General features: G+C 40.1%; 1 protein-coding gene across 1 annotated transcript in view; it reads left to right on the top strand.

The window, feature by feature from the left end:
- Positions 1-4,807: 4,807 nt before the first annotated feature.
- DRC11 (dynein regulatory complex subunit 11) overlaps positions 4,808-12,044 on the top strand; it is a gene marked incomplete at both ends in the record, with an annotated part of 39,154 nt that continues 31,917 nt past the window's right edge. Inside the window, 3 exons of the mRNA XM_010164567.1 lie at positions 4,808-4,914; positions 5,118-5,213; positions 11,841-11,902. Coding sequence (XP_010162869.1) covers positions 4,808-4,914; positions 5,118-5,213; positions 11,841-11,902 — 265 coding nt within the window. The remainder of the gene's footprint in view (positions 4,915-5,117; positions 5,214-11,840; positions 11,903-12,044) is intronic.

The following is a 12,044-nucleotide window of genomic DNA, read 5'->3' as shown; positions in this document are numbered from 1 at the left end:
AACAGATCATTTCCCAACCTCTACTGGAACCAGGAAGAGTTTTAGATAAGGATCAAATTCATCTATATTTCTTTTCTTAACAAGTCAAGGACATTATTTGTGCTTTTCTATGCACTCAGGACAAAATGTCACCTTGCAACCAGAGACCAGCAACAGCAAGACCAGTGTTCCCATCCAGCGAGTCCACGAGCCATGAAGGAGCAGTGTAGAGGCCTTACCTGTTGCAAAGTAACAATAAGGAGGCAGGAGGGTTTCACCTTGCTCCATAGGTTTGGGAATATGCTCAGCCAGCACTCTGCTAATGAGTAGGTGATACAGCAGCTGTGCTTGCCAGCGCTCCCAGATTGCTGCTGGGATCTCTGGCTGAGGCTTTGCAGTTTAACTGGACTGCAAATTCACCAACTCCTTGTATTTGTGCAGATAACTCTCCTTCAGGTTGTAGAAAACATATTTGGCTGTTACCTCAACGCAGGGGCTTTGAGCAGTGCTTCCCAACATGGCAGTGGATACCAGTGTTCAGAATAAAAACACAACAGAGATCAAGACATTATTTTACTAGGAATAGAGATTCACAAATTTCACAACTATCTCAAGTAATAACAAGTCAGGGGGTTTATGAGAGGATGGGGGGACACATTTGTCACCCCAACTGTATCTGAACACCAGCACTGCCAGTCCTAACGAGATACCTGCTTTGCACTCTACAAGTGTATAACTTGTTGGGGTTACTCATGGTAACTGATTACATGAAGGTGAGCCCCAAATTGGGGGTGTTGTGTTCCTGTATATCCCAACAAGGCCTCCCACGGGCAAATCAGCAGCCTGTTAACTCTCTGTGGAGCCTGTGTTCCTGTACAGGCACCTGAATTGGACACCTAGAGCCAGTCAGCATGAGTACCTCCATCTTCCCTGGCAGCACTCACAGGTACTCTGCAAAAATGTGCTCAAGTAGGTCAGGCATCAGCAGCATCCTTTTGTGGTAAAGGCTCCAGCCTGGCATTCTGAGTTAGACACAGATGCTCATCCCCTGCCCAGCCTGCCAGAGCTGACAGCTACTCCTGGAGCTCGAAAGGCACACAAGGAACCATTTTCTGCACAAAGCACAACCAGAAATCCTCAGAGCAGGGAGAGCTCTCTTGCAAGCTTCAAAGAAGAGCTGCAGTCCTGGCTTATGCACAGTAAGAGTCTAGAGCTCTTCAGTTAAACTTCAGGGGTGGTTTTTTTGTTGGTTTGGGGTTTTTTTTTTACCTCCCCTAGTGAACCAGGTCTATTTGACACCATATTTATTTTGAATAAACAGCTGTTAATTCCTCCATGCAGCACAATCCCTGCCTCACTCAAGCACTTTTTTTATTGCAGGACACTCTTTATCACATTCCTACCTAGTAGTTGTTCAGAATAATTTTACTTTTAATATGGCCATGGATAAGATTCCTTTTTTCAAGGCCTTCAGAATCAAATCTAAAACAACTTCTGACCAGAATAGTGTAACCAGTTTCTTGTATTTTAAGTTTTAGTCTGTTTTCATTTCAGTAGCAGAATTGTTTGGGGGAAGGGGGAAATAAAATGTTTGAGTTTAGTCTTTCTACATTGGGAACTTTTTTCAATTCTTCTGTAAAAATAACTCAGTAACTATCACAATTTGCACAGAAGCTCAGATTTATTAGTGCATAAGTCTTGAAAACATCACTGAAGTAAGGGACAGTGATTAAGAAAGGTTTCTATCAGATGCCAACAATGGAATCAAAGACCCATATGAGTGTGTCTGAAGTTTACCTAAGTGATAGCTGACCAAACATTTTTGTTTTGTCACACACAGATCTCCAACACTTAAAATTAGGAAAGTCTTCTCATTCCCCGAAACCATTTGCTTTGTTCGTAGGTTATTTATAAGATTTAAAAAGGTGTGGATCAGTTTTCAGAGATCTAAGGATTTCAGTAAGATTTTTCCACCCCAATTTCAACCCCACTTCTATCAAGCTCAAACTACCACCTAAACTTCATGATGTTCATGAAGACTTTTTTTCTTCCTAAAACTGTATTTGGCAGTTTTGATAGTTGCCAAACTACACTTGCCAAACTATTTAAAACCCTTATTTTCAATACTGTTATTGGAAACAGCCAGTTTCTGTGTAACATCTACTTTTACACTAAAATAGCAAGAGCTGTATGAGCAAATGTAAGCAGTCTGAATCATCACCTCCATCTTCCTGGGTTTTATTTTTGCAGTACCCTGTGCTGTGAAACAGCAATATACTATTTCCCCCAATTATACAGAGGGTCAGATGATATTTAACTTGCTCTGTGTTGCAGGTGATATTTGAGTTCAACCCAAATACCCCATGGCCCAAACTTTAAGGTGTGTATTTTTAACTAGGCATCAAAAGATTCAAACCTTTTTGGCAGGAGGTTGAAAATACTCATTTTAAGAAAAGCTTCATGATGAATGTATTTCTATTATTAGTCACAAGCTGTTCTCTGAAATTCAGAGATATTGGAATTACTTGCTAGTCTGCAGAGTGAAAACTGACACTGCTGTGATGGTGATGTTAGCAGTCACGTTAGCAGGCTGGGCTGTCTTTTGAGTCCTGAGCTAGAGAGGTATGCATATAAAAGAATCCAAAGATAAGCATGCACTATTTTAGAAGAGGTGATATATATTGCACTGCATACACACACATAAAAATAGCTCCCATAGCTGGATGACCCTGTCTGTAATGAAATACCAGGCTCTTTTGAGCAGCTAGTGAAAACATAACTTCCTTAGCCTCCTGACCTTCCTTTAAAAATAACTTTGAAACATTTTGTTGATCTATAAAAGAACAACATAGCATCTCACACCTATGAGTTATTGATCTCTTTTTCTAAAATTAGGGACCTCTAACCTAGTGGCTAATATAGCACTTGGAAAACTTGTTGCCAGGTAATTTCAAAGGCAGCTGCCTAAGCTGTGGGGACTTGTCACTGGTTTGCCTGCAGTGGATATTAACCACTAATCAATGTATAAAATGACAATAAACAATTACAGAAAAAAACAGAATAAAAACCTATGGGTCCCTCCATGAAAAATAAATATCAAAAACCTAGTAATCCTGTCAAAACATAACACTTGCAACCTGTTGACCCACTCAGGAAAGTGTTTAAAAATTTCACATAAATTCCCATGTAATATTCCTCTTTTCCCCAAGGCTGAAATTCCAGCCTGGTAACCTTGGAGGAGGTACCTTTTAATTAGAGCAAATCAGCTTTCCCTCTTGAAATATTACCTGACATCAGTCATGCCATCTGATAATCTGCAAGTAATTTAAATAAATCAGTGTCTGTGTCTGAGTTTTTCCTCTGCACCAAAAAAATCTCCACTGTCCTCCTCCATCTTCTACTATGTTCAGTTATGAAATTAAGACTACTCACCTGCAAAAACTGTGCCCTGCATGTAAAGTCACAAATACTCTACATGTAACTGGACTCTGAGAATTCATAGGGGATGGAAACTGGACTAAAATGTGAATAATCTCCTACAGGTACTGTAAAAACCTTCCTAAGTTTATAGTGCCTTAGTGGCAGTAGGTACAGGAAAGAGTACCCTGTACAAAACAGATTCATAAAGGAGCCTATGTCTTAAAAGTGGAAAGCTGTCATTTTAAATCATCTGGAAATTGAATTAGCACATACTGCTGGAGATTAGCTGTCATTTATAAAGATACTATCTGGGCTGAAAATGCAAGGAAATTAAAGATATTAATTGTCTTCCTTTAAATTAGCTCAAAAAATTGTCAAAAGAAAGGCATTTCCATTAAAAATAAGGTACTTTTTACTAATAGTGGAGAATTCAGATAGGCACAAGCTTGCCAGACTCTTCTAAAGAGCAAATTGCAGTTTGTCTCAACAAAAATAAAGAACTGCACCTGAGGATCATTAGCTACTTGATCATAAACAAGGGGTTTTTTGATCATCAGTTTGCAGCAGCTTGCTTTTTTCCTGGAGTTTGATCTCCTTATTACTTATGCTTTGCACAATATTAGGAAATAAAGGTGCTTGTCTCTTTTTGGAAAAAGACTTTGACTCTCAGTTTCTGCATCAAGCTTAAAACTCCACAGATAGAGTTAAAACTTGGAGGCAGGTTGTTGCTGGCAGACTGGCTGTCCTCTCGCTCCCATTTCCATGAGCTCAGTACAGGCTTTTATACCTATTCCAGTGCTCCTGGCCCATATTTCAGCCTCATGTGAATTAATACAAAGGCTAACTCGCAAATTTGCAGCAGCTTTAACTTGGTATTAGATAACTGAGGAGGAGAGAACAAGGAAGACTTCCTAGTTTAAATTAAACACCTTCCTTTGGTCCCCAAGCCTGTGTTATGCCAGCCAAGAAACACACACAGAAAGCACACTCCTCAGGACAGGAGGCAACTTCTTCATGGTAAAGATTTAAGTACAATGCTATTAAACAGAGAAAAAGAATGCAAACATCAGGCACAATATGGTTCAGCCAAACTGCTCTTGAAGGGGAACACCACTCCAGGCATTCAGTCAAATGACAACCTCCATATCCCATTATCCTCCTGAAATCTAATACCAATTTACAGCCCAAGGCCAAAAAAAAAAGTTAACCTCAAGATTTTACAGATCCTAGCACAACAGGGCTCTGAACTTGGTAAAGGTCCCTAGTGCCTGCTACTTTCATACAGCTAATAATTTAATAAAAGCTGCCTACAACTACCTATTTTTTGCCTCCAGAAGCAGTTGGAGAAACCAATGGATTCTGTAACTTTCCCCCCCCCTCCCCTTTTCTTCTTTCTTTTGGAAAACAGCCGTTTGGCAGAACAGAGACAGTGAATGGGATTTTCTCCAGGATCATGACCCGGAGCTGATCAAAGAAGAGAAACGAGAAGAAGTGGAGGAAGAGATCAGAGTGCAGGTGTGCTTACAATAGTAAGAGGACACTAATAATGTGCATTGCCTGTGTATAGTTCTCTACAGCTATAAGAACTGGCCTTGGCATAGACCTCACCTCCTTCCAGAGTCCCTACTGTGCTTTTTTGCTTTAACTCTTGCTTAGCTGAACATTTATCCGAGATGCAGTGGCAGAAGACTTGAATTCAACTGTGTTTGTCTGGATAGGTTGATGCGTTGATGCAACAGAAACTGGAGAATCTCAAACTGGCTGTGGATGGAGAGAAGAGTAGCCCACAGAAAAAAGGAAGAAAGAGTGACAAGGTGAGAGCAGCAAGTTGGGAGAATTCAGAGTAAATATCAGTTCTCTGCCCAGATACAGCAGTTTAAGCTTCACAGATACCAATATCAAAATACCCACCCTAAACATTTACTGAATCTTAAGTCAGAAGCACTGAATCTATTCACTCATGGCTTTTTTTCAGGGCTTTTTCTTTAGCCATTATTATTCCTTACCCTTTATATATATTGCTTAGGACAAGTTGAACTATTCCAGAGAAAAATTATTACAAGATAGATCAGACTTTTAGGAGGGATACACACCCTGCTGAAATCCTCTGATCCAGTCAAACAGGAACATCCAAGCAGTGCCTCTCTTTAAGGTGACAGGTTCAGACTAATACAGTCTTCCAAAGAAAGCATGGATCTGGGTGTGCCAGTAAGCTTTCCAGTTCCTGGCTCTTTTCCTTCTGTAATGAGGACTGGTAAATGTGTTTCAAAACTGTACATCAAAAAAAAATTACTTAATGTCTTGGTGTAACCTTTCATTTATCTGTAACACCACAGATCACAGACAGCCAGGTACACATTGTTTACCTATGTTACTACTTACCACTGAAAGGTTTGGGAACTCACAATGAAGCCAGGATTACTTAATCATATAAAATAGATTAAAGACATATGTTATTTTAATGTGTGTTACCCACTGAAACACAGCGCACATCGTGTTCACATCTAGTTTTACAGCATTACCACATGCAGAATTCCACAGCTTGTGGTTCTCTGAATTCCTTACCCAGACATTTAAACTATAGATCATGTCAGTGCAAAATAACTCAAAGCTTACAGACCCTACCATTCAATCAGCAGATCCACTTTAAATCCTCAGGGCAAATAGCCAACCCTAATCTCATGTTGTATTTCATTTCTATAATCCTTTAAGCATGCAAATACTTGCTGTTGCAGTACTTCTACTCAAATTAGCTTTAAAAAATGCTCTTTCACCTGACAAAGGTGCAGGGGCAATTTAATAATGCAAGACTGGAGCGACTCTGAAAACTGATACCAATTGGATCACTAAATCTATTTCAAAAATAGCGAGGCTTGAGATACACAGACAAAAATATTACAACAGCCTTCCCAAAGTTGCCATGAGCAGATACATTCTGATCAGCTGGTCAAAACTCTGCTTCAAAATGTCACATTGGAATTAAAAAGCTTTATGTTAGGGGTTTGTTTTTTGTTTGTTTGTTTTTTGCTTTTTAATAAAGCATTAGAATAGGTTTGGGTGGAGGGAAGGTTTTTTAACTTCTCTTTTCCCAAGTTGTGCCAGTAGCCTGAGAGAATGAGGGAGGGGAGAAGAGGGGAAAGAAGTACTAATTAAATAATACAAGTTCCCTAAAGATTTTTCTCTGGGAAAAAAAATAAAATCAGTGCTATTTTAGGGGTGGGGAATAGAAGGATGTACCCAGTTTTAGTCAAAACACATTTTCCCTATACAAAACTATTTGAAATGTCCAATTGGCACTAGCAAAAGCTTTTTCTAATTAGTATTTGCATAAATGTCAGTCCATAAACCAGATATGTGAGCATATCTGTGCACACAGACTTCAGATCTGCTTTATGAAAATCTGGGCTAGATAACAAGAATAGTAAGGGCTGGAAAGTTTTGGAAGCAGCTTATTAATTGGTTATTCAACAAAAATCCTTTAGTTTTTCAAGGCATGTGTTACATCCTAGGTCACATACATCTCCCCAGCTATGCAATATGAAATAACAGTGGGTTTGGATTCTCACTGTAGCCATAAACACGTCTGGAACATGATGTAAAACATTTCCCTCCCTGCCCCAAAAGGGATGTTCTGCAAAGAAAAGCATTCTCAGGGGGATTCAACATTCTTCAGAGAATACAAACCTTTTTCTGTACTCTGTCAGTGGGGAATGGGCAGCGAGGGTAATTTCTTTAATTGAACTCTTACAAGTGGAATTTGCTGTGGAGGGGGAGTTACCCCAAATTCACAATGCCACATTTGGCCTCTCTTCTGTTATAAGGAAGGATTTCCTCTATTATTTTTTTTTACAGGAAGACACTACAGTAGAACTTGGGCTTTTTTTTGTTGTTGGGAAAAATCACTACACCCAGGCATGTCCAGAATAGATGTCCTCTGCCTTTTCAAGCACTCCTTAGGATAAGGAGTTTACATCTCAAAAAAATTCTGTCAAGTACATACTAAGAAAAAGTCTACCTGACCCATGGGAAATACTTTTGAGTTTGAAATCCTGTTTGGAAGTCCCTTCTGTGAGGAATTCATCAAGAGCATTTTAGAATTGGACTCCAAAAGGAAAACAGAAGACAGCTAATTGCTTCTTCCCAGTCAGTGTTGCAGCTGGCTCAGGTCTTAGATAAACAAAATTTAACAGCTCCAGGCATACCAGTAGCCACTCCTTTATTTCCATGCACTGTACTTTCTAGGCTGAACTTTATCACTGACTCCCAAATCTGCAAATACCACTTAATGCTAAAAGCTGACACTTAACCCTACCAAGAATTACTTATTGCCCCTGAAGATAAAACACCTTTGTGGAAGAATCATATTGGGTGGAAAGGTAAATTACTGTTCTCGTTACAAATGGGTCTCTGGACCAGTAGACTGATCTGGAAATACCTGAACTAATTAGATTGCACCCAATACACAACAAGCCACACTGCTATTATTTGAGGCATAGATCCTGAGCCTCTATCCATGTTGGAAGCATCTCACCCCACAGACTGTCCCACTGTTATTGTCCTTATGGTCCAGGATTGATAGGGTGCAGAGCACAAGTGTCCTCATTCAGAGACAGACTGATTGCTCCAGCTAGCTCCTAATCTGATGACTGACACAGGAGAGGGGATGAGGATACAACAGACAAAGAAATGTGGTTCAGCTCTGCTGCAAATTGCATTTCTCTTCACTATGCACAGCAGCAGCTTGTCCTCTGCCCAGCCATGGATGAGCAAACTGGGATTGTCTGATAGTTCCACTGAGCCAAACCAGGACAGATTGTAAGCACCTGTGTAAAGACAGGCTGAGGAAAGATTTGAAGGGGGATTGCCTCCTAGTGAGGGATAGGGCATTGATGTCTAGGAGGGCTGGCAAAGAGATGTCAGAAGGTTTAAGTCCCCACCCAGCCCAGAGGAACCTGTTATAAAGCACCTGAAGTGAGAAAGACATTTACCAAAGTATTTGATTTCTAAAAAGTTGATGACACTCTTGTGCCAACAAAAACTTCTTAGTGAAGTTGTTTTTTTTGAGTCCACCCCCTAGTTTGGGTGCCTCAACACAACCCAGTAGCTTTACAAATATTTCTTCTAGATGGATCCATGTACCTCACCACAGTACCCAGAGGGCTCGGCAGGCAAGCATGTTTCTCTTGGGAATCTGCAGCCGAGTAAGCCACCACAGACCTAGCTTCTTTAAACTGGCTTTCCACCCAATGTAAGAGCTGACAGTTCAGCTGTCTGCAGTTCCTGACCTGGAAGTTACATTTAAGTGCTTATCAGAATGCTTTTTATCAAGCCCATTGTGCTGATTTTCCTGCTTTGCTCCCCCAAGGATTAATTTCCCATCCAACTGCAGGTAAAGCGACCCATTGCAAGTTAACATACCCACACATACACAAAGGCATGGCCAGAATTCAGAAAAAAAACAACAAAAAGGGGACATGGGAACCTAAGTGTGTAAAAACTGCTTCTGAAACAGGCCTTGCTAGCATCTCAACACAGCTTTGAATATCCCTTTTCGATGCAGCCAAGTAGAAGCAAAGAAAACCACAAGAGGTTACCTACAGCCATAGCTATAACAAGAATATTGACATCAGTCTAAAGACTTGGTAAGAGCAAAGCCATAGTGGATAAAAGCAGAAGACAGGCTGGGTCAGGACTGAGGAAAGGCTGGGTTTGGGGACAGTGATTCACAATCCCTCTTGGATTTATTGTAGCTGATGAAGATTAGCACCCAGAGCTCTGTGGATACTGTAGCTAAATCCAACAGGGATTACAGATCAGAGCCCCTCATTTAGCAAGATTTTAATCAGTGGGAACATCTTTGTCTAAGGATTTGTTCAGTACAAGGATGAGAAGCTGCTCTCTATATCTTGACATTGCCCCAAGAGACTTCTCAATCCAGAGCAGATGCTCACAGAGTGCAAATCAGCATTTGCTCAGCCTCAAACATCACACATGGTCCAAGGAACCCACTCAAACACTTCATAATCTGCTGCTTGCACACTAAAATTTCCCTTAAGCCACACAAGTACTTTCATTACTTTTCTACATACTCAGTGGCAGTAGCTGCAGACAGCTGGTGGCAGCAGGATTTGGATGATCCCAGCCAAAGGGTGACAGAGATCCTGCAGTTCCAACATGGAACAGTTCCCTCAATGAGACATTTTAGCTTTGGCTACCTTCTTCCCTTCTGATGCCAGAGACACTCTGCTCTGGAATCTGGTCTGAAATCAGGTCCATGTTTGCTCATAGCAACCTCTAAACTACTCAAAGCATTTTCCTGAGCCCACACAGTACGACAAGATACCCCACTGAGCACAGAAGAGTTGTCATCTGCCAGCTAATAGCTAATGCACTTCACTACATGTGACTTATCAAAGCAGAAAATAACCAAGTAATGGATGGCTACACAGAAGCTAGACTGACATTTCACAGATAGAAACAAGGAGATTTCCATTATAAATTATGAGCATGTTCACATTCATTAAACATTATCATTTTCTAAACAAAAGCAGCTCCCAATAAGACATTTTGGAGGAAAGCCATTGTCTACAGTTCATATTTCCCCTTATCACAGCTCAGTGTTTGCCAAATTTCTCATAAATGCTGATTTTAATTAGGAAAACATTTTTCCCCCTGCATAGTTCATTTCTGTTTTGCTCTTAAGTTACTTTAGTGGTGAAGCTGCCTTGAGGACAATACCAGTTGGTCAATAAATTCAACATATGCTTAGTGTCTTTACATTGGTAGAAATGAGCTTTTCTTCCCAGTCAGACCCTATGATATGCAATTTCCAGCTTGTTGGCAGAAAGGTTAAAGAGACAAAGCTGAAGGAACACCAGAAATAAACCATTGATGGTCACAGTATTTCCTCAGGTGTTAAAACAGCATGGCAAATGCTTTGTTCTTCCCATTCCTTTTCTTTAAAAAAAAAAAAAAACCCAAACCCACTGGCACATTTGAACAAGTATTTGCTGCCAAGTTTATTTATCTAAAGAAACCCAAGGTGTAGTTGTGCAGATACAGAGATTTTTGCATTATTCTAATCCAAAACTTAAAAACACCAACTTTTTCCCCATTATCTTATCCATAGAAGTCCTGGGTTTAATTTACATTATCATCTAGATTATCTTTGTTGCACTGTAAACACTAACAGGTGATTGAACCACAGGTTATTTACATCACAACAGTCCTTGAAAGCTTAAAGTTAGTGTATTTCTGAACACTGCTGATCCATTCAAGGAAAAAAAAAAACAAAAAACCAAAAAAACAGTGTTTTGCAGATAATTCAATAGGATTTTTTCACTCACCAACACAGCCTCTAGAGCTCTGCAGAAATATTCACTATTAAAAAAAAAAAAACCACAGTAAATGACTGTATTCCCAGGAAAGCAAACAAACTTTTGGAAAGAATAAGCTGTCTTGATCAACTAAGCATTTAAGCACATGCTTAAATTTAAGCCATTGAAGAAATCCCATGGTGCACAAACATAATAAATAGTGTAAATAGTCCCACTGAATTATTTTTCAAGTGCTTTGCTGAACTTCAGTATGGACACCAGTGGTGGGCACATGGATTAATGATGCCCTCTCCACTAATTATCCCTAACCTTATTTATGGCTTGAGGAGCTGTAATTAATAGAGAGGCTTGACATTACTGATTCACATCTTCCTTATTTATGTTTTCCATGGGGTTTTTTTTCCACAGCATGTAAAGTAACTAGTTACACAAGTCAACATCTTCCTGTAGTGAAAGCGTGGTGAAAATATCAGGAAAATATCATGTTTTTCTGACCTCTTCAAGCTTCTTCCCCAAGGCATTAGGAAAGAGAAGGCAGAAGGATGTCTAATGGTTAGGAGGCTAGCCAGAGACTAGAGAGGGTTGGTTTCAGGTCCAGCTCTAAGCACTCTGTGTGACCCTCAGGGAAGCTGCTTCTATATTTTACCCCAATGTGAAAAAAACAAAAAAAAACAAAAAAAACCCCAAAAAACTACATGAACAGTCTCTGGAGCAGATACTTGGACCCCACACCCTTTTCCTTCCTGCTTCCCTCTTGGGTAAGGACCATAACCACTCAACCACAGAGTCATGCTCCAAAAAGGAAGGAGAGAAGAGTTTTCTCTTAGGACACAGCTCAGCCCAGGGGTGCTTCACCTCTCCTGTGCCTTAGGGAGGCACTTATGAGACCATCTCCTGGGGTTTTGTAAGTGGGGACATGACTTCCTTCCCTCAGGGTATTCAAGGATAGGATTTTTTTTTCCTTTGAGTGCCTTCAGTAAGAAGGGCCACACTCAAAAACTGAAACATTTGCTGTTCTGGCCCTCACTTCAGTACATTAAAAAAGAAAAAATAAAAATATCTGTATTAATATCACTAATTCCAGCCTCTTTTTGTGGTCTTCAGAAAAAGAAGACAGCCACGAGGAAAAAGGTATCAGAGCTGGAGGAAGATCTAACTCCTGACAGGTAAAAAGAAGATGTGTTTACCTGAGATTCAGACAATGAGACTGCATCCTCTCTACGTTAGATACCCTATCAACCCTTTTAGTTTTTAATTACACAAGGAGCACCTCAACACTGCAATGCTTACCAACACCAGGAGCCCTAC

This window comes from Antrostomus carolinensis, unplaced genomic scaffold (assembly GCF_000700745.2).
Source record: "Antrostomus carolinensis isolate BGI_N321 unplaced genomic scaffold, ASM70074v2 scaffold14903, whole genome shotgun sequence".
Classification (NCBI taxonomy): Eukaryota; Metazoa; Chordata; class Aves; order Caprimulgiformes; family Caprimulgidae; genus Antrostomus; species Antrostomus carolinensis.
Note: the sequence above shows the minus strand (reverse complement) of the source record. Positions and strands in the feature narration are given on the sequence as shown.